Source organism: Alosa alosa, chromosome 14 (assembly GCF_017589495.1).
Source record: "Alosa alosa isolate M-15738 ecotype Scorff River chromosome 14, AALO_Geno_1.1, whole genome shotgun sequence".
NCBI classification, from domain to species: domain Eukaryota; kingdom Metazoa; phylum Chordata; class Actinopteri; order Clupeiformes; family Clupeidae; genus Alosa; species Alosa alosa.
The window spans coordinates 28340522-28366870 of NC_063202.1; the positions used below are offsets into that span (position 1 = coordinate 28340522).

The following is a 26349-nucleotide window of genomic DNA, read 5'->3' on the forward strand; positions in this document are numbered from 1 at the left end:
CATTGATTTGTACAGTAATTATGAACTAATAGAACTGAGCATTTGACTTTAAATAAGCCTCACCATGGTCATCAGGAGAGCGTTCAGTCTCAGGCTTTTCTGTTCCTAATTTGCCAAGAAATGAGCTGGCCTGATGGGAAGGCTGGAGGAGAGTTTGGTAATTAAATACTGGCAAGCTGCAGCATTCCTGCTTTGCTGCAAAAATAAGTTATACTTTAAACAAAGGAGTCCATTGGACATCCGTTCCTCTAGGAATGCTCCGCAGAAAACTGGCAGACCATTGTAATGCAGATGCAATTCTTTTTCTTTCCTTGAACCATATCCTAGACAAGACATGTGCATATTTACAAAGACACTATAGTATGTGCCGGTATGCTTGTAACAACAGGTTGAAAAATGTGTAAAATCATGTGTTCTCAAGGCGATTTTTATGTATTACACATTGCAATATCTGTGGGTATGTTTTGCTGTCAGTGTCACTTCCAGTTCCATATGTAAATAGTGTATGCATCTGAGTATTCAGGTGTAGGTCAGATCCTTGATTTAGAATGCACCCCAGGTTATTACTAGATTAGAACATGACCAATAGGTTGTGCTGTTTCTCTTCAGCGCTTTCACTTCAGCTGGGTAGCAATGTCACTCTGGAATCTGGATGGCTGTTGTAATAAGTCATTAAAAGAACACATTGCTCAGAATATAAAGAAAGTCAATAGTCTTCATAGACAGATGTCACAGAGTTTTTCCTTTCAGCATGCACACCAAATTTAGTGCAGAAGACTTCATGTGAAGTGTCTTGAATTGTTTATGCTCTACATCAGGCCAAATGTGTGCGGATCACGTTTCAACTCTTACTGTTGCCCTGGGTGGAAGACTCTTAGTGGAGGAAACCAGTGCATTGTTCGTAAGTGTGACAGCTCTTGTACATATTTTCTCCAGTCTAAAACATATGTCTTGTAACATTTACTGTACGAAAGAGAATTTAAGTAATGAAGAGAGACTGCCTTGTAACTGTCATCTAAATAAAGCAACATGTGGGCCTATAGCAGGGGTATCATATGCATGATAAACTTTTGCACTATACATTTAATTATACAGCATACACATGTGTGCCAGTATAGTACACTATAGCTGTGTAGGCATAATAAAATATTTATGTTGCTATTTCAGACATTTTGGACATAGGAATGGGAACTTGATTTGTGTGTATACATTTGTGTGTGTGTGTGCATGAGTGTGTGTGTGTGTGTGTGTGTGTGTGTGTGTGTGTGTGTGTGTGTGTGTGTGTGTGTGTGTGTGTGTTTCTTTAGCAAGGTCGGAGGCAGAGTTATGGGCCAAAGAGCTATGTGGTAGTAGGCCTGCCTACAGTGTGGGCAGCCCAAGTTTGGTACAGATCCACTCTCCACAATGTTGTTTTTCCTCCTTGGAACAAATAGAAAGCTGCTTTTTTCCCACACGTGAGGGCTCAGGAAGGCTGCTGTCTCTTAGCCCTGTTTTCTATGATTGCAGTCTGGCTGTCTGCCCTACTCTGGACAGGGTCATGATATTGTTTCACAGTTGAAACCAAGGAAGTAGGGTCAAGCTCGACATTCTCCCTGATTGATCTGAAAGTAGGTTTACCTTGCCAGCTCCAGCCCCGGGGGACGAAGCACCGCTGTGCGACTTCCCGTCCTTTCATTCAGTGCCCCTGCAGCCTAGGCCCGACCCTGTACCATACCTCCCCAGCCCACGTGTGATAAACAAATATCTCTCTCTGTTTAGTCTGCCCTGATCTGTCCCATTCTGAGGCTCTTTGATCTCGCTGCCCTCCACAGCCATTTGTAGAAGCTCCTGTGGAGATGGGTTCTGTTCCAGACCCAACATGTGCACCTGTCCAAGTGGTCAGATCTCCCCGTCCTGCGGCTCCAAATCAGGTAATGTGCTGGAAATTTCCACTTGAGATGCTAGGGGACCCTGCACAATCCACTCACGAGTTTCTGTCTAATCACTTGTCTGTTCCTCACGGCAGAAACAAATGACTCTCTCCCTTCACCAGTTGGAGTGTGTTCACACTTTTTTAAATCACTGTTATTGTCACAATGTCTTATCACAATTGCTAGACTAGTATTAGTGCTATTAATGTAACCACTGCCATTACACTGGCATAGCCCTCTGGCAAGCCACTGTAAGCCCATTACACACAAATGGAAACGAAAACAATAGGGTTTCTTGAAATGTAGGGATAAGGATCATGTTAATGTTTCCTCCTGTTCAGTTGGCGCTTTGGCAAAGATCACTCTAATTGAAATCAGTTTTTGGTTTCTGCCCTGCCCTGTGCATGATGTTATATCCGGTTCTATGCCTAATTCTCTTGTGTTTATGTGTCAACAGTGCAGCTGGGTTGCCTAGAAGTTTGTCATTAAAATTCACTTAGGACAGTGAGCATGTCGCATCATTTAGTTAGTTGCTATGTTAAATAGGTCACATGGCTCAGTCACACATTTTGACTACAGGCTAGTCCCAATGCTCTGCACTGGGTGTGTTCTGTGGAAATGATCCATGGGTAACAGCTTCATGTTTTAGCGTAGGCAACACAGCAGTTTTACACACTCTAGTAATTTGTTTTTGCCAATTAAATTAGTATATGTGTTCTTTCCAACCCCCTGGTGTCTTGTCATTGTCTTATAAAACATTTATAATGCTTTTATAAACTAAATGGGAACTCAGTGCTATACTCTTGAGTAGTTACATTTGCTGTTGTAGCGTAGCCTAATGGAATCAAAGTAGATAGATCTAAAATGATGACCCAGTGGTCAATGGGCCCCCATTTACTTAGTGTGTCAGGAATCTGTATCCTTAAGGCATTTGTACTATAGGTGTTGAACCCAAAGCTAATGTCCGCTCACTGCTTTTTCTCTGGACTGTAGTTCAGCACTGCAACATCCGCTGCATGAATGGAGGAACCTGTGCAGAAGACAGCTGCATGTGCCAGAAAGGATACAATGGAGCTCACTGTGGACAACGTAAGACCCGTTTATCATAACAGCACAATGTTCTTGATAAGGCCCCAATTGGAATGCATGATACTTTGTTCTAATTAGGACAATTTCATGGTGTAGGCCCCTGCTTAAAAGGACACATTGCCATATGTTCCCCTGTTTCTTCACAGCTGTTTGTGAGAATGGATGCCTCAATGGTGGACGATGTGTGGCTCCCAACCGCTGTGTCTGCACCTATGGTTTCACAGGAGCCCAGTGTGAAAGAGGTAAAAGACAATGTTTTTTGGTTTGTCTCTTTATCACAGGACATGCTTTGGATAAAAAAGATCATAGTTTTGTCATTTTCATCTTTGCGACAGAGGTGTGGCAGGCAATATTAGTAGGGGTTGTTCAATGGCACTTCTGGAAGTTTGGAATGACATGACACAAGATTTACTTTCATTTAATTGTCTGCTTTTCACATGCATGCTAAGAAGTCAGTGAAGAGAAAGTCTTGATATACAGTACATAGACACCATTTCCTTTCCACATGGTTGTCTGGAATATGCACTTCTGCTGTGCAGGCTAGTCTGGCAAGAGCTCAGCTGTTTGTCATGAATGTATGTATGAGCCAGTCAGATATTAGATGACGTGCAAACAGATGTAAAGTGAGTTCCTCTAAGTGGCAGTTATATGAATCAGAGTTATGTGTGATACCAAAGCAATGTTATTAAATCTTGACATCATTGAGACTCTGCTATAACCCCAATAAAATTCGGTCTCTTTACTGTGACTCCATAAGGCTGTCATAAGTCAGACTGATGCTCTATGTAATGTTATTTTATATGCAGAGCATGGCTACCACCGTGTCGTAAATGGGATAGTTTAGTTTATTGTATACAAGAACTGGGCTGGCACACATATTCTGTTTCTACCTGTTGAGAGGGGTGGGATGGAAATGTGTTTCAGATTTATAAACAAAGCTGGACTAAAGCATGAGTCGCATAAATGGGAAAGCTGGGTTCTGGACAGAGTATAATGGTTACGCCTAGAAGCTCCGAGCCAAAGGCAATATCAGAAATGTTACTTCTCATGCCTGATTGTGGGCTGTGTACTGCACCGTGCCTTTGATTCCATATCACATAATAAAGATGAGGAAAAAAGATCTGAGTTTTCTCTCTGAAGGAGGTTCCTGTAAAAGTCTGTCTCTGAGGCTTGTGTTGCTGTGGCTGAGAAGGACTGTTTTGTCTTAGAGCCAATGACATTGGAGTCCCATCAGAGCCAATAGCCCACATGCAGATGGTGGTATAAAGCCTTTGGTTTCTGTCAAGGAAATGTTTGGTTGGCCACCCCTCTGATATTGCAACCACAGATTAGCTCTTTATTTTGTGTTTTTCTGTGTGTGGCATAGCCATTTATGTAGCTTGATTCCCCCCTTTTTCTTTTTTGGTGCTTTTGAAAGGCTGCTTTTTGGAATATCTTGTCCATTTGGTCTCATCTGCTTTACTTGCTCTATTTAATGCAGATGTGTTGGAAGTTTGCTGCTGGAAAGGGTTGTGTGAAAGAGAGGACTATTCTTTGCCTGGGTTTGTTGCCAAGCATTTTTCTTTCCTTATTTTTGAAAACACATGCATAAAAGCCTAAATAAAGAAAAGCAACATCATGTTTACAAAAGCAGACATCTATTTTGTATAGAAATGGTGAAATCAGATCTTTTTATTATAATCTAAGGTGTTATACATGCAAAAGGATGTCCATGCGATTTCATACTGGGATCTTTCTGCAGTGTGTCAACAAATAGGTTAAGAAATGTTTGTTTTCTTTCGGAAAGAATGAGTAGTGTCTTCAATAATAGCCACAAGTCAAGCCAGACAAGGAAAACAACTGTAGCTGATGCCAGTCATAGCCTTAGAGCTCAGTCAGTGAAAATCAGCTAAACAACAAGCACAGGACTGAGTGGGTTTTCCAGTAAAACAGCACTATTTTGTGTCTCTGTCATTAGTTCAGAAATGAATTGTTCTTTTAAATTGTCCGTTCTTCAAGTCCAAGGCAGCTAGTTGTAGTCTAGACGATGAAATGGGCTCCATTCTTACTTTACAATTTTAGAAAAAGGTTTGGTTTTGGCTCTGATGTGTATTTAAGGACTTCATCAGTTTCAAGTGTAATTGGAGATATTTTAAGTTAATGATGGGATTCTTATCCAAGATTGGATTAGGTTAAATCTGAACTTTTCACTGTTGACAGTGAAGTATAGTAGCACTGATAATGGCATAGTTTGGATACTCTAAAGGAATTTACGGTCCCACCCCTCACCAAGGGTATGTGTCCAAGGTTGTGGACTGACTTCATTAAATGCTGATTAATTTAATCTGGTTGCACAGACTTAAAATATGACGTGGGTTGCAATATTATGAGGCAACCGCAAAATAAACACTTGGTTTGTGGTCTCTTGGCAACAGCCTGAATTAGACAAGATGTTTTTTTTTATTGTTGACTTCTTGTTTTCCTGTTGTCTGTGTCTTATCACACATTTTTATGTCTCATGGTCAATAGCAGTTAAATGATAGTTATCCACTACACATATGGTGAGATAGCCTGCACTCCCTGTCTTCTGTCTTTAAATCAGATTTTAAACAGTGTGTCAGGGTAGTCATTCTGATAGTCCAGTATGCACAATGTAAACCATTTGTGACCACATATTTAAAGGACACTGTGTTTGTTTGTTCAAGAGAGGAAATAAGGACATAAATCTAGTCATAAAGCCGTGACCGAGTTGTAAATCTAGAGTTGGCTAGATGCTAAATGTATGCGATGGTATCCATTCAAAACGCTACAAATGCCACAGGGACACTATTGTCCAGTCATAGCGTTATGTGGGCTCTAAAAGCAACAAATGAATACTGACAGCTGTCTTGAAATGAGTTCCACCCAAATATCCAAATCCACAAGACAGTTGAGGAACATGCTGGTGGATTAGGTCATCCAGTTTGTAGCCAGGGGAAGGCTTGGCATGGCTGTGCACTGAAGGTAATCCAAGAGCTGAAGGAAAGAAGGGAAGGCTGGGCTTAACTCTGGAACTCTGGAGCTGGAAAAAAAAATGTGAGACGTTAGATGGCATTTTGGTATAAACACGTTTTCTGGGACCCCTCCAGGAAAAGTAGTGACCTAATTCATTGTGTTGCTCTCACTTTCACACCAAATCTATTGTTTTTGTGTAAACATGGAGAAGCTCAAATGGAGCCAACATTGAGACTCATATGGCCAATTCAAGGCCTCCTCATTCAAGCCCACTCACTGTTAATACAGGACAGGACAGAAAGTTCATGTATTTTTATATCGTGCGTGGGTGTATGTGTAAACAGTGTCTCAGGACTACGCTAATATCATAAAGCCAACCCTCAGACGTCGTAAAAAGTTATAATTTGACCGTTTGCTGCCCAGCGTCTGCTGGTCTCCCTCGCCTGTGCACGGGGGCTGCTGCGATCCAATGGAGGGGAGACTGTGGAGCTGTTTGCCGCCCGGATTGTTCCCAGATGTCTGCAGACACTGGGAGTATCCCACAGATGTGCTTGGACAAAGAGCTTGGATGAACACTGGAATGACACTACAGTTTCCCTCCACACAGGAACTCTCTATCTCATGTCTCAAAAGAGAGAGAGAGAAAGAGAGAGAGAGAAAGCTATAATGCGAGATCTGACTGTTTTTTCTTTATTGTCGCCATCATTCATGCTCCCTTTGTTATCCGCTGTGGTTTTACATCTTAGAACACGTATGATATATATGAAGTTGAACATTTCTGAAAGCTCTATCTGGCCCAATGGAAGTGAGGTCTCTTTTATGAAGCAGTGTTCAAGTTAAAGTTTAAGTTGTGCTCTGACCCTACTTTAGAGCTGGGCTGTTAAACAGTCCTACAGTCTCCTGCTGCCTTCATTCCTTCTCTACTGTAAGCAAAGGGCGAGAGAGGGATTACTGCAGCAGGCAGAGTATTGCGGTAGCATTAGACTGATATTACTCTCAAGTGTGAGCTTTTCCTGAACCCTTTCCCAGGCCCCTAGTGACTTCAGAAGAGAATTTGAGAGGAACTTCTGGGTAATTAATTACTCCAGATATGAAAATGAATGATTCTTCTCGAGCACAGGGCTTCAACACTGTAAAAGTACTTAAGAGGATACTTTATAGAGAAGGATGACCTAGTTATGTTACGAATACTTGATATGCCAGAAAGAGGAAAGTGCAAAACAAAACAAAAGTTACAGTTAGACGCGAGTGCACGTGAGTCACGTGCACTGTCTCCCGAAGTCCGAAGGACACAATGTTTCATTTGTTTCAAAACGGCGGCTCTTTTGGAACGGGACGGGCTTTTGGTGCTCTGCCGCTTTCCTCATGCTGACTGTTGTCTGCTGTAAAATGTGGGAATGATTTTTGTCCCTGGACGTCTGCCAGTCACAATTTGGAGCAGCGAAGCGCTCACACCACCGATACGGATCTCGCCTGTTTAGACTTCATCCCAATGGCATTTACGGGCAGGGGAGAGACTTCACGGTAACACACTGGAGCTCAAGTGGGGTATCCCACGTCCCGTGAACAACGCCGCATTAGCCAGGGCGCTAAACCTGTCAGCATGAGCTTTGACAGGTAAACCAACCGAGTTGAGATTATTATTGTGCATGAAACATGAAACATCTCTGCTCTAGTTGTGTATCCCACAATATGTGTGTCGCTCGGAGACGCCAGTTGGCAGACCATGCTGCATTATCACAAGCATATTTCCATCAGTGCAACAACAAAGATCAGCTATTTCATTTTTCTCCCTCAACAGACTTGCATGTTGAAATCTGATGTCAACATCCTAGTCATACTCTCACCATTACCTCGAGAACACTGCCTTGAGAAATAGTCATCACTTTCTCTTTGTCTGCCAATGATAAATCCCTGCTGGATGGCGTGGTTACATGTGTGTAATGTTGAAGTCCTTAGGCACCAGCAACAGACTTTACTCCTGGGCATTCTCTGTCTTTCATGTCCAAGTTAAATTGTGTGTGCTTGTTTGTGTTCGCATGAGAGAAGGAAACAGAGAGTGAGACAGACGGACGGAGAGAGGGAGAGATTAATAGATAGCAAGTGGAGAGAAAGTTCATGTCACGTGTGTTTTGTGCGTGGGTGTGTGTTTATGTGAGTATTGTCTCGAACAGGCTTTTCAAAGAACAACAGCCCTCCAAAACTGGCTGCAGAACTGCCTGTGTGTTTTGCCCTCTTTTGTGTTGCTGTGCGCGTACCGTTCACTTCAGTTAAAGGAACAGGCCAACTTTTTGGGAAAGGAGCTTATTTGCCATCTACCCTAGAGTTAGATACGAGGATGTATACACTTCTCTGCTCTGTTGCCGTGGCATTGGCGTGTTCCTTTAAAAGCATCAATTCCCTTCAGCCCACCTCTGAAGCCAGCCAAATCATGATTTAAAAAAGCACAAACCACACAATGCTCTCTCTATGCTCGGCATTGCTTTCCACACCTATTCTCAAAGGCCTGTGTGTGTGTGTGTGTGTGTGTGTGTGTGTGTGTGTGTGTGTGTGTGTGTGTGTGTGTGTGTGTGTGTGTGTGTGCGTGTGTGTGTGCGTGTGTGCGTGCCAACTCTACTCCCTCCACAGATTACAGAACCGGGCCCTGCTTCGCCTCCGTCACCAACCAGATGTGCCAGGGCCAGCTGAGTGGCATCGTGTGCACCAAGACGCTGTGCTGTGCCACAGTGGGCCGTGCCTGGGGGCACCCCTGCGAGATGTGCCCTGCGCAGCCCCACCCCTGTCGCCGCGGCTTCATTCCGAACCACCGGACGGGCGCTTGTCAAGGTAACCCGCTGCGCCGATGACCCCCTTTCCCGGGGGATTAGCCATAATTGAGTTAAATTGGTTTCGGTCCCCCCGTCTCTGGAATGCTGTCGGACACGAGGGCCAAGTGGACTGTCAGAAGCGAGCGTTTGTGCTTGGCTGGCCGCACCATGCGGAGGCACCTTCATTAGAATGAAGCCTGCCGCTCAGGCCCAACACACACCGAGATCAGCACGGAAGCCCCACCGCTGACACAGGGGGAGCTGGACAGAGTGGAGCAGCTCTGGGAGGCTTTCTTAATATAGACTCTCCTCATTACGTGCTAAGCCTTGAAAAGTCATAATATCAGAGCCCTCGTAACTACTGCTGGAAGTCAGAAGGTTTGATGGGTCATTGTAATTTTCAGGCTGCATCTGTTCTATCCCATTGAAATCTTATTTCATCTCAGCCAGGCCAGTTTTATGGCTGACTTCTGGATGGATTCCGAAGCCTCTTTTAAAAGTGTACGGTCAGGGCAGCTGAGTGCGGACATGTGGCCGGTAGGCACAAAATGTCCCATCTGGCCACTGCTGCAGCGCAGAGCTAAAAAAGGGTTCCTTAAAAAAATGGATTTGGAAACACCTGCAGGTCAGCAGATGGAACAAAAGTAAAAGGGAAAAAAAAAGTCTGGATTTTCACAGAAGGAGTTTTTTGAAACGCATCACTTCCCCTGCATGCCACAGTGAGTTGGAAACACCCATTTCTCTTGCATTCTGCATCGGGCCTTTCCCTACATGAGCCTTGGTGGTACCAGTGTGAAGTTTTACCATTACTGTGTTTAAAGGCGAGCTCCCTGAGTTCTTCTCTTAGTATCTTCTAGTTCCACCCAGTGTGGTTGCTCAAACAAACTATTTGTGCTCTGAAAATGGGAAACACAAAGTGCCCAAGCCACATGCTTCAGGAGCACAGAAAGAAAGGCCAAACTGCCCCCAGTACAGGGCTCCACCATCACCATGTTAAAAAGACAGAAATGCCTGTGTGGCTTCACCTCAGTGTTGACCACAGTGTGTAGGACAGGGCTGCAGTGGTTGCCGACCACAGCTGACCCTGAGAGAGGCAGCCGAGCAGCCAGCCAGACTGACTGAGCTGGGCTCCTCAGACGGAGCTCCTGCTCCTGCCCCTGCCCCGTTCCTGCCTCTGCCCCTGCCCCTGCCCCTGTTCCTGCCTCTGCCCCTGCCCCTGTTCCTGTTCCTGCCTCTGCCCCTGCCCCTGCCCCTGCCCCTGTTCCTGCCTCTGCCCCTGCCCCTGCCCCTGTTCCTGCCTCTGCCCCTGCCCCTGCCCCTGCCCTTGTTCCTGCCCCTGTTCCAGACAGACGGGTTCGCCACATGTCCCCCTTCACCTGTCATCAGGCAGAAATTAACACACGCTGCCTCTTATACTGTCTCTTTTGTTAGCCTGGCAACAAATCACTCACTCACTCACTCAATCTCTCTCTCTCTCCGTCTAGCCTCTATCTCTCCCTCTCGCTCTGTCTCTCTGACCTTCCCAGGGAGACGCACAATCAGCCCCCCTGTCTCCCTTTCCCACACACACACACACACTCTACATGCATGTGCCCTGTGTTTTGGCACGGCCTGAGCCCTTTCTGCCTGGCTAGAGGTCTTCCTGTGAAGGTGTTGTGCTGCTCCAGATGTGTCTGAGCAACGGCTGTGCCCGGCGAGGTCCTCTAAAGTCTCTCTCTCTCTCTCTCTCTCTCTCTCTCTCTCTCTCTCTTTCTCTCTCTCTCTCCACTGCGAGTTTTGGCCTCCTCTCTAATTCCTCCAGCTGTATAAATTCCTTTATCGTCTGGCTGTCTGTGGGACGCTGGCTCTCCCTCCCTCCTTCCTTCTTTCTCTCCTTCATCCCCCCCGCCCTCCCCCCGTCCCCCCATCCACTCCGTCTCCCTTGGACTCTTTGTGTCTCTGTCTCCTCCGATCTCGCCCTTCTTTACTCTCCCCCCTGCTCTCTTGCTCACTCTGATTTACTACGCGCTGCATGTTTGTGTGTGTGTGCGCGACTGGTGGGATGCATTCCTGTCTCCCGCACTCTGCTCCGCTCTGCTCTGCTCTGCTCTGCTCTGCTGTGCTCTGCTCTGCTCTGCTCTGCTCTGGTCAGGCCCTGTGTGAGTGAGTGTGCTCTGCTTAGCAGGCTGGGGCTTTAGTGCACTCAGGAGGCCGCACGTCTCCGCAAGCGCAGAGCAGCCTCCTCTCAATGCTCATCAGTGTCTCCCATTCTCACGCACAGCAGTTACCTTCTCCAATACACACGTGCACACACACACACACACACACACACACACACACACACACACACACACACACACACACACACACACACACGCATGTATACTGTGGATTCCCAGATGATAATTTACATGGGAGGACCCCTGCTCGCTTGTAATTCTAGTCAGACATAAAGCCTTTCATACACATTTCAATGAAAACCGTCCAAGTGAATGACAAAGGGTATTTGGAAATGCCTGCACCTGTGTTTGGGTGCCTGCATATGAAATGCCAGAAGATAAGCAGCCTATACATCCACTCCCCTTTCAAGGGGTCACGGAATGCTTCAGAAATGGCTGGGGAATATCAGTAAACATGCTCTCTTCATGGACTGGAGCATCAAGATCTGTAATGCATCTGATGCCATAATTTCGTAGGTTCCTTTGATGCTCTACTGTCCACTGCCTGCACAGTATTTACTGTCACGGGTCAAACAGTTGGACTCTTGGTCATTACTGTGCTACACTTGGAAATGTTTTTCCTTTGGGTGAAAAATCTCTGTAAGTACTGTATATAACCAGTCCAGTTTGGTGTCATTGTGGTTGTGTTCATTTCTCCTCTGCTTTTCACCCACCATTTGTTTAACAGATATCTTCTGGCAGATGAGTAGTATTGGTGTGAACAAATGAGTTGCCATGACATGTTTTTTCTTTCATTGCGGGTTGTTTTTCCTCTGCAGATGTGGATGAATGCCAGGCCATTCCTGGACTCTGTCAGGGAGGAACTTGTATAAACACAGTGGGATCCTTCGAGTGCAAATGCCCTGCCGGACACAAGTTCAATGAAATCAGCCAGAAATGTGAAGGTAGATTATTTTTTATTGTCATTTGGGAGGCACACATATATCAAGAAAAAACGTTTCAAAAGATCATTCAGTACGGAGCCCCAGTGTGAGGGCAGTAGAGCCGGCAGCAGCAACAGAGCAGCTTTATTCAACTTGATGTGTCACACCGTCTCTCACATGCGCAGCAGTCTAAAGGATTTCATCCATCCTGGGGCGCTAGTTTAGGAGAATTCTGTCTCCTTGTAAAAGCAACTTCCTATGGGCTGTGGTTCATTCCTCCAGGGTCTTAATTATCATGGGTGTATATCGATTAGACTGCCGACCCTCTTTTAAATTAGACATAATTACATTGCTCTGGGATGCTTTCTTTTTTTAATCATTTTGTTTAATTACTGCCAAGTTAGCGTGAATGCCAGGTTAAGTGCAGCACATGTGAAGTCCTCCGTGTGAGTGTGCTGCCTGGTCTGCAGCTGGCTGGCATCCTGGAACATAAGTGCTTCAGCAGGGCTTCACTCAAGTCAGCAGCTGCAGAGCCATTCAGTAGAGTGCCACACATTCAAAATACAACAGACTGCTCAAATATTGCATACATTTGTTTATCACAGAATTCATATTTCTTACTTTGCTACATCTACTGTATCTAGGCAATTTTCTGTGTTGTCTTATGGATTTCTACATTGGATATTAGCACAAAAGACAAAAGATGCAGTGTATAATTGAAACTGATGGAAAACAATAGGTGGTATTGTATTTCCAAGTTAGTGGCCTTTACAGCTCCCCTTTTGAGAGACACAGCCTCTGCACTAGCTCTAGCTGCACATTAACTTTCTCAGTTGAAGGACTTTAGGGTTTTCCTGGCCCCCTTGAGGAGGAGCTCAAATCACCAGTGCAGAGCCCTGTGGTCGGTGTGCCGAGTCGTCTACTGGACTCTGGGTCACGCTGTGGTTGCTTCGCTCTCTCCTCTCCCAGAGCTGGGTAGCAGCCGGGACACACTGTAGTATGTTTCCCATGTTTGTCTTCCCAGCAGGAGGCCTTGTGAAAGCCCCTTCAATAAGGCACTGCAGAGGACTAATCCATAAGTAAACTCAAGCTTACATCCACTGCTGGCACATACACTGTACATGGCCTGGGCTCATGTTAAAGAACTCTGAAGAGAACATTTTGCTTTTTTACTTGTTGGCCCAAGAGAAAATGTTCAAGGCTTCTGGAAACCTTCCTTTGGCGTCCTTTACAAAACTGATACAAATGAAGGACTGATTCTTCCATTGCTATTATTAAAACTTGCAGGAGTAGAGGTCTATTAAGGAGCTATTAGTTCCAGACCAGTCTTATTTGTACAGTCCAATTTGATTCACTGAAATATACAGTGTTGGCCAAGGATGCATTTGCGGTGATCATTTTCGTGCTGAAGTATGTTTGCACTGTTTTGCCCAGAAATAATAATCTAATTCTTAGAATGGTTCCATAAGGAAGTCAAAACCAGCTTTGGTAGTTTTCACATCAGTGTAATTTGCTGCATTCACAAACCAAAGGTGGTTTGAACAGCCATGGAGTGTATACCAGAGAAGAGACGCTGAATTTAATATCCTGCAATCATGTTCTTTTTTCTCACCGGCTCTGTGCTGTCATGAGGTTAGACTTTCCACTTTAAAAACTGTAGTCTACTGTCTGTATTTATGTGTTCCTCTGAGATCTTACACAAGGTGTCAGTTTGAAATGCTATTGTTTCCTTAAAGTCGGCCTCCTCACGCTATATTTTTGTTTCTCTGGCAGACCGTGACGAGTGTGCCACTATCCCTGGTCTATGCAGCGGCGGCGAATGTTCCAACACCATCGGCAGCTACTTCTGCAGATGCCCACAGGGATACGACACGGCGATAGATGGCTCTCGGTGCATAGGTGAGTATAACCAGACCTGCAGATGGTCCTTTGTGTTGTGATACTTATCCACAGATGTAGGAAGTTCAAGTGCGTTATTAATTGTTGCTGAGAGTGGATAGGCATTGCTCTTGGAAACAGGACTGCCAACATGGCCAAGGTAACCTGCCAAGATGATCTGAAATTGTGATGTATTTCAATGAAGGTTTCTGCACAGAGAACAAAAGGTGTCAAGTTGGTTTTCCCCTTGGCCTCCTCTGCCTGCCAAAGACAGTGGGATAGGCCAGTCCCCCCCCCCCCCGCCCCCTCCTCTACCTCAAGCATGCAAAAGTCTCGACCACCTTTCAGCCATTAAGCCTGGCTAATGACCACCACTGGACTCTGGCCCCTTCCCGTCCGAGCTTTCCCTCTGGGGAGGAACGTTGGGCCCTTAAGCTGCCCCTGCGGACTCGTCCGTCCAGCCCTGGCCCGTGGTGATTAATGCGAGTGCCAGGGATGGGAACGGAGCGGGCTGCAGATCCGCGGCAGAGCTCAGGGCAGGGGGAGTAAGCGGAGCTGGCTCCCCAGGCACAGAGGAGGCCGTGTGGAGAAGAGCACTTGAACCGCGGCCAAGGGAAAGAAGAAGAGGAAGGGAAAAAAGATGGGAGGGAGGGTGGGAGAGCGAGAGAGAGAGAGAGAAAGAGAGAGAGAGAGAGGGAGAGAGAGAGTGAGAGGGGAGAGAGAGAGAGAGAGAAAGAGAAAGAGAGAGAGTGAGAGGGAGAGCGAGAGAGAGATAGAGGGAGAGAGAGAGAGAGAGCAGGAGAGGAACTCCTGGCCGTCTGAATTTAGGTCAGTAGTCGCTTGCTCATAATTCCGCAACAATGAGCTATTTTCTTGTGTGGCGGCAGCAAGAGAGGAGAGGAGAGGTGGGGAGAGGGAGGAGAGGTAGGAAGGGGAGGAGGGCAGGAGAGGTGGAGAGGAGAGGTGGAGAGGAGGAGAGGAGGGGAGGGCAGGAGAGGTGGAGAGGAGGGGAGGGGAGGAGAGGTGGAGAGGAGGGGAGTGGAAGAGTGCGGGGCGTAGCGTCACACTGTGCATACCTGCATGCCACCGTCTCCCCTTTCGCGTCTCATTAGGGCTCTGGGACGACCACTGCCCTCTCGCATGCCACCTCGGCGGGGATCCTAACTCAATGTTCCTTGGGCTCATTAAAATGCCCTGGCCAAGTCACCCGTCCAAAAAACGTCTTACGGGAATCATCCTCCCCGCCCGCCTGCCCGCCCGCCCGTCCGCCCACCCCCTGAGTGAAACTGTCCGACGTTCCGGCAACTCGGGGCAAGTGCAGCACGCTGCGCCGCGCATCCACAGCTGTGGGCCACAAGCTGTTTTCATTTCCTCGTCAATGCCTCAGCCTCATTGCCAGTGACACATGGCCAGATGTCTGCTTTAGAGTTCTCTCCACTCTGTGATGCTGACCAACACATCATGCAGACCTATTATAGTTTACTATGAGACACTAGAAGCTCTCATCCATCGTGTGGATATCATGATGGTGTTTGTTTTTAGGGTGATTTGTGGGGTTGAAATCCTCTGACAACAGCGTCGGAAACCCTGTTTTTAACTTTTTTTCTTCCACTTTTCAGTGATATCTCTTGTGCTTGAGACATTATGTTGGCAATTCTGTGGTGTGGAAGGCTGTAGGAGAAAGAGACGTGAGGACGCACCCTGCACGTGGTACTGCCCCTTCCGCACGCCAAATCTGGAGTTAGAAAAGTCCCCTCTCTTATCAAGCCCGCTTGGGTTCTTCCGAATTCTCGGAAAGCTCTGCAGAAACGGGGAAACTGGGTCAGAGAATTTCAGCTCTTAAACACACCCACGCACCCACCCACACACACAGACACAAATAATAACTAACCCCATGCACATACACAAATACACACACACAAATAATAACCCCCCTCTCTCTCTCTTACGCACACACACCACACAGAAAGACACACACACTGAAAGAAACACACACAGAAAGACCCACACAGTCACAAATCCCTCTCCCCCTGGAGGATGTTTGTCCGGAAGGAATGTCCGCTATGAAGCGCTCCCTTCCAAGCGTGCAGTCCTGCCAAGCCTCTATCGATTTCCCATGACTGGTGAGCAGCGCGAGGGGCCTGCCCCTAGCCATGTCCCCCTACCTCAGCCCTGCTAGTTTGAAATGTCCAGAGGACTAAATGTGCGGCCACAGACATCCGATAATGCGATAACTAACTGCCCCATTTGTCCACCTAATAACATGAGATGAATCCTTGTCTCTTCTCCACAGATGCCCGTGCTGGCTTCTGCTATTCCAGTATGGTGAGTGGCAGGTGTGCCAATCCCAACTCGCAGCCCATGACCAAGTACCAGTGTTGCTGTGACAGCGGCCGCTGCTGGTCCAACACCGTCACCCCAGAGATGTGCCCGATGAGAGGAACAGGTGGGTATCAGACTAGGATTTGGATCATTTCAGTGCAGCATTCAGCCTAGTAAGTCATCTTCAGATACATGCTCAGTGTTTCCCATACATTGACTTATTTGAGGCGGCCCACCACAATATCAACATTGACCACCACACAATGATTTTTCAGGTTGTACTAAATTGTGCTTAAATCTGGTTAGCATCATAACCACGCTGTGCTAATTTGTTAAAAACTGTTGCATTCATGTTAATTCTGCAAACCAACCACCACAAATGGAATTCAGTTCTCTGGGAAACACTGATGCTAAATCGACTGATTTTCTTTTCTTTTGTTATTTGGTACCTTGAGGCTCTCTTGGACATCTGTAGCTAAAGTGGTACTATCTTGTCGGTATTAAAAAAGGACTCATGTTCCAAATGCATGACTCTAATGACTGGCCATAATGGCCCATGTCCATGCAGATGAGTACCTACGGCTGTGCTCCCAAGTCCCAGCCGTTGGCCCTGGTGTTGCAGTCCCGAGACCTCCCATCATCACGGGACCAGGTTTTCCTATTGGTCCTGGCGGTGGTCCTACTGGTCCTGGCATTGGTCCGTACCCTGGTCCTGGCCAGATTCCGATCGACCCAGGACAGGTTCCGATCGACCCAGGACAGATCCCACAACCCATTCGTCCTGGTGAGCCTTTGCTGAACGACAGTCAGCTAATGTACTCAAACTTATTCATTTGGCTGGCGCTCTTATCCAAAGCCACATTCACATGTCAATAATTATGAGGGCCACTTCATTACTACCACCCCACCATAATGTAACCATAGATACTCTGTAATCCGCCATGTTTCTAAATCAAGCCATCACCCAAGGAAGCCATATTATGGGATGTTTTGCATCTCAGTGACAGGCCCTACACTTACATGCTCTTCTGCATCTCCCTCCCTTACTGTAGTCATTGTGACCCAGAACATCACCAACACATGTAAGCTGTATCTCAATCTCTGTGTTAACGGCCGCTGCATTCCGACCCCTGGGAGCTACCGCTGTGAATGCAACATGGGCTATAAGCTGGACTCCCGTGGAGAGTGCATCGGTCAGTATGGTCATGTATGGTAATGTATGGTGGCTATTTGAAGAGATGTAGTTTGCCTGATTGTGGATACACGGATATCTCACTCAGCTTCCTGGAGGCTTTTCCTCTTTCCAACTTTCTGAGTTCTGAAAATCAGCTTCTGGTTGTTGAAACGATGATCCAGTGTTACTGAAAAGCTCATATGCTGCTGTTCCACAGATGATGACGAGTGTGAGAGGAGTCCATGTGTGCACGGCGAGTGTGTGAACACAGGAGGGTCCTACTTCTGCAAGTGTGGACCAGGCTTCCAGACCACGGCCACCAGGACCGAGTGCAAAGGTACAGCAGTTGAACCTACATAACTACACATAGACATACACACACACACACACACACACACACACACACACACACACACACACACACACACACACACACACACCCACACACTCAAATGTTCACCAGAAGACTGACCAACGCACATACTCATGTAGTACTCTGACTGATCTTGACAGATCTGGATGAGTGTGTGGCCAATGGGCGCATCTGCAACAATGGCCGCTGTGTCAACACTGTGGGCAGTTTCAACTGTGTGTGCAATGCTGGCTTTGAACTCACACTGGATGGAAAGAACTGCCAAGGTAAAGCTGTGAAGCTTGGCCTCTTAACTGATTTCTGATTTGTTATTGTTAGTGTGTAACTTCCAAACTAAATTGTTACCAGGATAGATTCATTGGTTTAGTGCATGTTTTTAGCTATTTAAAGTTACATTTGTGTATAGGGCTGCAAACATTGATGATGGCTGTTCATAAGTCTCTTTGCCATTAATTATAATGTTATACTATCCCTAGCAATAGGCTTTACCATTCATATTTAGGCACTAAGTTTGATGTCACAGACAGTTTATTTGTAAAATTCCTGAAAAACTGTTATTTAGAACCAGCTATCCTTCAAGATCCAGTAATGAAACATTCTTAAATCAATTACATATTTTGTTTCTATGAAATAACTATTAATATTCATGTAAACTCTCGCTTCCAAAAAAACAGACAGAAAAAGACAGAAACTGCCCCAAGATGTCTGTGCCCCTCCGAGTGGGACTTGCTGATAGAATTGTTCTCATTTGTCCTCCTTACAGACCAGGATGAGTGCCTGAGGAACATTTGCCAAAACGGCATGTGCATGAACGAGGAAGGCAGCTTCAAGTGCATCTGCAAGCCAGGCTTTTACCTGGACCCCACTGGACGCTTCTGCCTAGGTAAGTGTGTGTGTGTGTGTGTGTGTTTTGTGTGTGTGTGTGTGTGTGTGTGTGTGTGTGTGTGTGTGTGTGTGTGTGTGTGTGTATGTGCATGTACATGTCTTCATTATTGCTGTGCCTTCAGGCCTGTCCAGGAAGAGGCCTAGTGAAGCCATGGCGTTGATGAATGCTCTCATTAATGATTTGTATAGTCTAGCATGGGGCCGCAGCCCTTCTCCGTGTCTGTGCTAGCGTAAACTGATCTCGCAGCTCACTGAGCTCAGACATAATACCCAGCCCAAGCATATCACGGTTTGGACTCCATTATCATAATTCTGATAACGCATGGCTTTCACTCTTTAAGAGGCTTTGTGTGACTGACCAAAAAAGGACATTGTTTGTTTGACAGATTGGAGTGACTAAAAGAAATGTTAGTTTATAGTAAGGTTAATATAATTTTGTTTGATGCCAGACTTCTGTGTTTTCTTCTAATTTACCACAGAAAAGAATAATCTGAACAAATGTGATGTATAGTATTTCAAAGTGGAACAATACACTCTGTGTCACTTAAGTACTGCATTTCAATAGTAAACACATCTGTGATAGTAGTCTTGCATTGCAATAATATGTTTATATTTATGTTTCTTGGCAGACGCTTTTGTCCAAAGCGAGTTACAACATTATAATATTCTATTGTCTAATACTTTGTTCTTTTCTGTGTCCTTCCTCTAGACATTAATGAGTGCGAAACTCCTGGCATGTGTATGAATGGCCGCTGTGTGAACACAGAGGGCTCCTTCAGGTGTGAGTGTATGCCAGGCCTGGCAGTGGGCCTGGATGGCCGTGTGTGTGTAGGTGAGTAGAGCCTGTCATCAGAAAACATACACTTGTTTATCTTATGCTTCCTTGTAAATTCAATTGAGTGTGTGTGTGTGTGTGTGTGTGTGTGTGTGTGTGTGTGTGTGTGTGTGTGTGTGTGTGTGTGTGTGTGTGTGTGTGTGTGTGTGTGTGTGTGTGTGTATGTGTGTGTGTGAGTCCTTAAACTACTATACCCATGTTCTGACCACAGATTAAATAAAGCTTCCAATAACTGCTTGTTATTTCTAGTATACATTTCAGTGATTAAATACTGTTTTGGCAGAGCATCGAAGATGCATCATGCAACATGTTTCATCAGCACCAGTGGTTTCTTATTTTTCTCCCCCAGATAGTTTTGTTTGTCTCTCTTTGTTTTCATTGAGTAAGAGGATAAGAATCATGTTTTCCCCTCTTTCACTTGCTCTCTCTCTCTCTCTCTGAGTCATTGTGTCTCACTCTGGTCTCATTGGGCCTCAGATACACATATGCGCAGCACATGCTACGGAGGCTACAAGAGGGGACAGTGTGTGTGGCCCTTCCACGGTGCCGTCACCAAGTCTGAGTGCTGCTGTGCTAACCAGAACTACGCCTTCGGGGAGCCCTGCCAGCCGTGCCCACCTCAGAGCTCAGGTATCTTTGCCCCTCACTCAAAGCACCCGTGGCAGGAATGGGCCTAATGTCAGTAATACAAGAATAATGTCTTCCTTATTTCCTTGGAAATGTGTTTTTTTTTACCACACTGGTTTAGTTGTTGGAGCCTCATGTTTTGTAAAGGTAAATCCTGCTATTGTAAAGGTAATCCTGCTAAACATACCTGATATGTGTAAAATACAAAGTTAGTATCCAAATTGAAAACGCCTGGGTACATTAAATCTGTACTCCCTATCAGTGGAGAAAAGGGCCCTAGTTTGAGAGAGGCTGTGGTACTAGCCATTCTACTCTACAGTAGGTATTTCTGAAGCACTGTTAGATCTCCAGAATTTTCATGTTTTGGAAAACACAAAGGGACTTTTGTTAGTGCCCTCCAAATAATATCGCACAAATGTACCCACAAGGCTTCCATGTTCTGTTTCACTGTTTTATTTCATTGGGGCTCAATTAAGATGCCCTGTTATGAAAACCTCCTTCTTGTGCTAATTAAAGATAGCCAACAGTCCATTTTTACAGCACTTATTATTTCTTATATAATCATTTGGAAGACTGGTGATATTTGACACGAAATCAGGCAAGTCATGCCCATTTAAATTCCTTCTCCAAGAGTTCACATTTACTGTGCAGTTTAATGACAGAAAATCAAACTGGACCTCTGGTTTTAATCATCAGAGAAAAGAGCAAACTGCCCGCAGAAAAAGTACACTTGACATAACCTTCCCTTGCCCACTGCTTCATAAAACACATGTTACTGAACGGGTATGGCCAGTTTGGCTTTGGCAGCATTGGGCATCAGGCATACTGCAGTGGAAACAGACTGTGGAGCTTTTCAGTCTCTCTTGAGTCCTTCTATTATCGTCAGTGACAAAAGGACAGATGAAGAGGGAAGCCATTTAAAAACACCATTCAGTTTTCTAATGGCCAGTGAAGTTTGACATCATGAGGAGAAATACAGTTGTTGTGCCCCAGGAGCGATGCAGACTTTGTTTTTGAGCTTTAAAATAGTTGAGTAGACTTGCAGGGAGGGTGCTGGGCATGGGGTAGCTGGCACCACATGGTGGATAGTGTTACTCCACTGCTTACGCAAGTTCACCAAGCCAAAGAACCAATGGTTAGCCTGAAAAAGCCTGTGTCTTGGCATGACCCCTTATAAAAATATCACCAAAAAGGATGTGTCTGTAGACAGCTGTTGCCTGACGCTCCTGGGGGTGCAGGGAGCAGACCCCCACAGACCAGTGCATGGACATTCAAAACAATCCCAAATTATATGACACATACAGCTGTGATTATGAAATCTCTTTTTTTAAAAAAGCTTTTTAATCTAAGAAAATTCGTTTATACATTCAGTTTCATAATCTGACTAGAAGAGCACTCTCAGGTGAGTGCAGGTGTCCGCCAAGGCCACATTAGCTATGGCAATTGCAACATTGTGCGAAAGTAAAACTAAATCCATGGAGCTGCTCAATGATTCGGGTCCACTACAGAATTAACTGGGTTCATCCTTGGCCCATGCTACATTATCCCACCAAGTTTCATGAGAACCAGGCTGGTTGTTTTGGCATAAACCTACTGACAGACAAACAGATAAACAAACAAACCGCACCATAACCTCTTTGGCTGATAAAGGTACTGATAAATGTGATTCTCATGTGATTCATGAGACGTTTAAATAGATGAAACCATGACGCGTGTACATATTGATTCTTTTGTTTGCATGTGTCTGGTGCTTCATCATCTTGATGTCTTTTTAAGAAGTCCTCTGAGGCTCGATGTCGCCACAAGTAAAACAGCGATCTCTCGTTAGTTCTGCCCATTAAAGTCTCAATATCAAAAAGACGCCAGGCTGTACCACATTAAGCAGGCGAGTTTTATATACGCTAAGGCCAAAGAGCCTCAGCCGCGAGAGCATGGAAATGCATAATGACATGGTATTAAATGTCTTACGGGATTTTTACAAAAAGTTATATTTTTTATTCCATTATTGGCTTGGGGTTCACACTGAGGCTGCTCTGTGTGTATTTGTCTTCCAGCGGAGTTCTTGGCCCTGTGTAGCCATGGCCCTGGCACCACCACCGACGGCAGAGGTAGGACATGCACGGAGAGACAACAAAACAATCGAGAGAGGGACCGACTTTGAGACTGGAATTTGGTGAAAATGGCCTACAGATGAGTCAACGCTATATGTATTTGTGTTTCAGATATCAATGAGTGTGCACTTAATCCTGACATTTGCGTAAATGGAGTTTGTGAGAACATGCTGAGGACATACAAATGTAATTGTAACTTGGGATTTGAAGTGGATTCTACTGGCAAACAATGTGTTGGTATGTATTAGAGAAGCTGGTAAACATTGAATTTGTATATTTATGTATGTGTATGTATGTATGTTGTATGTATGTATGTATGTATGTATATATATGTATACTGCTTTGATAGATGAAATTGTGCTTGTGATTAAAGTAATTGCTTTATAGAGTGCATTTGGCAGTTGCAAAACCTAACTCTTGCGTTTTGCGTCTTGCGTGGGGTGGGGTCAGTGTGTTGCGTCTGTGCAGTTTTACTTTGTCATGTGTGTGACGCCACATGTCATGTCTCAACAGACATTGATGAGTGCGCTGTGAACAGACTTCTGTGTGACAATGGACTGTGCAGAAACACTCCCGGCAGCTTCACCTGCCAGTGTCCCAAGGGCTACGTCTTCCACCCAGAGACCGACGTATGTGAAGGTGGGTCAAATATTCACTCAATATTCATATTTGTTTTTTTTTTTTTTACTTCTGCTGTGTCCCATGATAACTTAAACACATTTTGTGTTTGTGCTTTCTTGGCTTATTTTGGATGGGTCTTATCTGTGCAGACATTGACGAGTGTGAGTCCAATCCCTGTGTGAACGGCGGGTGCAAGAACAGCCAGGGGTCCTTCTTGTGCGAGTGCTCCGTTGGCAGCACGCTGGACAGCTCTGGAACACAGTGCATTGGTACGACTTCAAAGCTCACAGAGGAATTGAAGTCTTGTAAAGGAAATTGCTGATGTATATTTAGGTGTCTTTGTTTTATTGGTGGGGTGAAAGCTCATTCTCCGGGTAAATCCATGTATTTACTGTATGCCAACAGAGACCAGTAAAGGACGATGTTGGCTCAAAGTAGTGAATGGCCGCTGTGAGATCAACATTAATGGCGCCACTTTGAAATCACATTGCTGTGCCACTCTTGGCGAGGCTTGGGGCAGCCCCTGTACCAAGTGTGAGCCAGGTAAGATGGATGCTTTTGTACATGTGTGCAGGAAGTCTTTACGGGGCATTCTTGGGTGGTGTTGGAAAATGAATGTGTTGTGAAAATGCATATTTTTTTTATTTCTCTCTTGCAGATCCACACTGCCAAAAAGGGTATGGAAGAGTTAAGGGATCAGTATGTGAAGGTAAGACCATAAAACACAAACCTTGAAATGTGCCTGAATTGTCACAATTCTCATGATGTGCTTTCAGATCTATAGCAGGCAAAGTAGCCCGAGTCAATCATATTGATGTCGATTTCAGCCCAAGAAGTTGATGAAAATACTTCATTGGGGTTCTACAGTATTTTGTCCGTTTCTCAGTGTAAGGTTGTTGACGCAGGCTGCTTCTGACTGCCCTTTTGTGTGCTGCTAGATGTGAATGAGTGCGAGGTGTTCCCGGACATCTGTATCAATGGCAAGTGTGTCAACACGGCGGGCTCCTTCATCTGCCAGTGCCCCAGCGGGATGACGGTGGACGCTTCGGGGAGGACATGCATCGGTAGGTGCCCCCAGTGGGACGACCCTGATGTGTCCCCTTACACACACACACACACACACACACACACACTACATCCCCGCTAATGGATTTAATTTATAAGGAGCCGTAAATGTAATTATAGTGGACTATAATCTCAAGACCCGCAATTGACGCTATAAATATGAACTTGGCTGTAGCGAACGCTGTGACTCAACTGTTATGGGCGAAACGTGATGGCTCATGTGATTTTATGAAGCTTGGCGCTCATGTCTGTGCATGTGTTTGCGCAAGCTCATGTGTGTGTGTGTGTGTGTGTGTGTGTGTGTGTGTGTGTGTGTGTGTGTGATTTGTCAGACCTGCGGACGGAGCACTGCTACCTGACCCACGAGGACGAACGCTGTGGCGCTCCCATCCCAGGGCGGCACCGCGTGGACGGCTGCTGCTGCTCAGTGGGCGTGGCCTGGGGCCCCGAGTGTGACGAGTGTCCAGAGAAGGGCAGTAAAGAGTTCAGCCTGCTGTGTCCACGCGGGCCGGGCTTCTCCCACCGGGGCGACTTCATCAACGGAAAGCCCTTCCTCAAAGGTAGCACACTCCCACAGACTGGTACCGCTATTTAGATAGATTGCGTTATCATACAGAAGTCCTCAAATGCATCACTTAAATGTCATCCCTCCTACACTTGTCAATAGACCCTTCAGATTTTTGGAGAATGTAGAACCAGCTAGAAGTTGTTGGAAAATAACTTCATACAAAGCAAGTGTTCCATCACCCTAGACGGGTTCATTTTGCAATAGTATGTAATAGCAATGAATAAGGACAATTTGAATAAGGACAATTTTCCATAATGTTATCTTATTAGCTTTAGCAGTATCCATTAAAACTCTGTTGATGGTAGTGTATCAAACACTGGTGTGCCATGCCTATGATACACACTTTAGCAGACATCTTTATAGACCACTTAGATTGACCAATCAGAGTTGGGTATTCCACAGAGCCCTATAAAAGACTGACCTGAACTGTGTACTCACACACTAATCCTCACTCTAAAACCCCAGCTTGACATGAACCTCTGCAGCATTATTAAAAACATGCACTCGCTCAGTCACGTGAAGCCAGGTTTACAGTGACCATGCAGAAGTTCTGGTGTATATGGTATCTCAGGAGGCCTGTAGTTTTACACAGTCCCCCCCTCCCCCTCCCCCTAAATCTCTCCATTCACAGCCGTCTGATATCCACTGCTGCACACCACGTGCATCAACATCTGCATGGCTTCCTTGCACTTTCGATGGTAGCCGTGCCAAGTAGCGCACACATAAAAAGCACCTCGCGCTGGCGCTGTTTGTCGGCCATCTGAGAGAAATGAGCCGGCACGCTGCTGCTGCTGGGCTCTGGACCTGACCGAGGGTCACCTCTGTCTGTCTCTCTCCGCAGATATCAACGAGTGCAAAATGATCCACAGTCTGTGCACCAACGGCCGCTGCCGAAACACCATTGGCAGTTTCCGCTGCAGGTGCGATAATGGGTTTGCCTTGGACTCCGATGAAAGGAATTGCACAGGTGAGCTCATGGTCTGAGGCTGCTATTCCCATTCCCACTGTTTCCGCTGAGTTCTGCCTCAAAATCCGGTCATTAATGCTTTCCCCAGCCAGGTGGGGGCTTGTGTAAGTGTCAAACTCCAATTTCCATAGGTAGCAGCTGTCTATTTATAGAGACATGTTAAATGAATGATCCCAAATCAAACCTCATGTTGAAGTTTCAATGTTATATTGAATGTTAAATGTGTCTTAAGTGTTAAATATGCAGCGCTTCATTCTCACATAAACACACACACACACACACACACACACACACACACACACACACACACACACACACACAAATGCTTCACTCAAACATCCACATATACACTGCTTTACACATAGGTTGCTTGGATCTAACTGTATAGAAATCTGTCCTCTGCAGATATCGATGAGTGCCGGATCTCCCCCGATCTCTGTGGTCACGGCACGTGTGTGAACACGCCGGGAGACTTTGAGTGCGAGTGCTTCGAGGGCTACGAGAGCGGCTTCATGATGATGAAGAACTGCATGGGTGAGCTGACCACTCTGGGCACCGCCAGAGCCGACTCACTACTAAGATTTACTTTTCGGCCGCTTTATTACAACACAACCATGCCAGCCGCTGCAACATACCTTATACAACGTACCCTTAGCCCAGTTAATGGCCCTCAAAGGGACCCTCACATGCAAAAAAACCCCGAGATTTATTCACACCGTTTTACCCGCAAAACAGGACTGGATCCCAGTCTGCCAGCCACCCTGCCCAAGGCACAGTCATTTAAATGTCAGATTTTTTCCCCTTCCCATTTCTCCCTCTCCCGCTTTTTTTTGCGGCTTCAAATGAGCGGCTAGGCAGAATAATTGGCCGGCCTCATAACGGGACGTGTGCTTGGAAGGCTGCTCAGGCAATTTCCTTGAAAGGGTCTGTGCAGCATGTTGAATCAGCTTTATGGGAATCACAGTTGTGCGCTTAAAAGCACTGCCTGTGCTCCTCAGCTGTGTCGACACCGCACCGAACGCCCCCCACCCCTCCCCACGCCCTGCCAGGATTCCCCTTCCA

At 45.9% G+C, this 26349-nt stretch overlaps 1 protein-coding gene across 1 annotated transcript in view; it reads left to right on the plus strand.

Annotated features, from left to right (window-relative positions):
* fbn1 (fibrillin 1) overlaps window positions 1-26349 on the plus strand; it is a 59682-nt gene that overhangs the window by 1070 nt on the left and 32263 nt on the right. Inside the window, exons 3-27 of the mRNA XM_048263387.1 lie at window positions 819-901; window positions 1812-1910; window positions 2904-2999; window positions 3146-3241; window positions 8601-8798; window positions 11757-11882; window positions 13635-13760; window positions 16033-16185; window positions 16630-16845; window positions 17114-17254; window positions 17453-17572; window positions 17749-17874; window positions 18372-18491; window positions 19203-19325; window positions 19806-19958; window positions 22010-22063; window positions 22178-22303; window positions 22580-22705; window positions 22837-22956; window positions 23093-23230; window positions 23346-23396; window positions 23626-23751; window positions 24085-24312; window positions 25162-25287; window positions 25693-25821. Coding sequence (XP_048119344.1) covers window positions 819-901; window positions 1812-1910; window positions 2904-2999; window positions 3146-3241; window positions 8601-8798; window positions 11757-11882; window positions 13635-13760; window positions 16033-16185; window positions 16630-16845; window positions 17114-17254; window positions 17453-17572; window positions 17749-17874; window positions 18372-18491; window positions 19203-19325; window positions 19806-19958; window positions 22010-22063; window positions 22178-22303; window positions 22580-22705; window positions 22837-22956; window positions 23093-23230; window positions 23346-23396; window positions 23626-23751; window positions 24085-24312; window positions 25162-25287; window positions 25693-25821 — 3200 coding nt within the window. The remainder of the gene's footprint in view (window positions 1-818; window positions 902-1811; window positions 1911-2903; window positions 3000-3145; window positions 3242-8600; window positions 8799-11756; window positions 11883-13634; window positions 13761-16032; window positions 16186-16629; window positions 16846-17113; window positions 17255-17452; window positions 17573-17748; window positions 17875-18371; window positions 18492-19202; window positions 19326-19805; window positions 19959-22009; window positions 22064-22177; window positions 22304-22579; window positions 22706-22836; window positions 22957-23092; window positions 23231-23345; window positions 23397-23625; window positions 23752-24084; window positions 24313-25161; window positions 25288-25692; window positions 25822-26349) is intronic.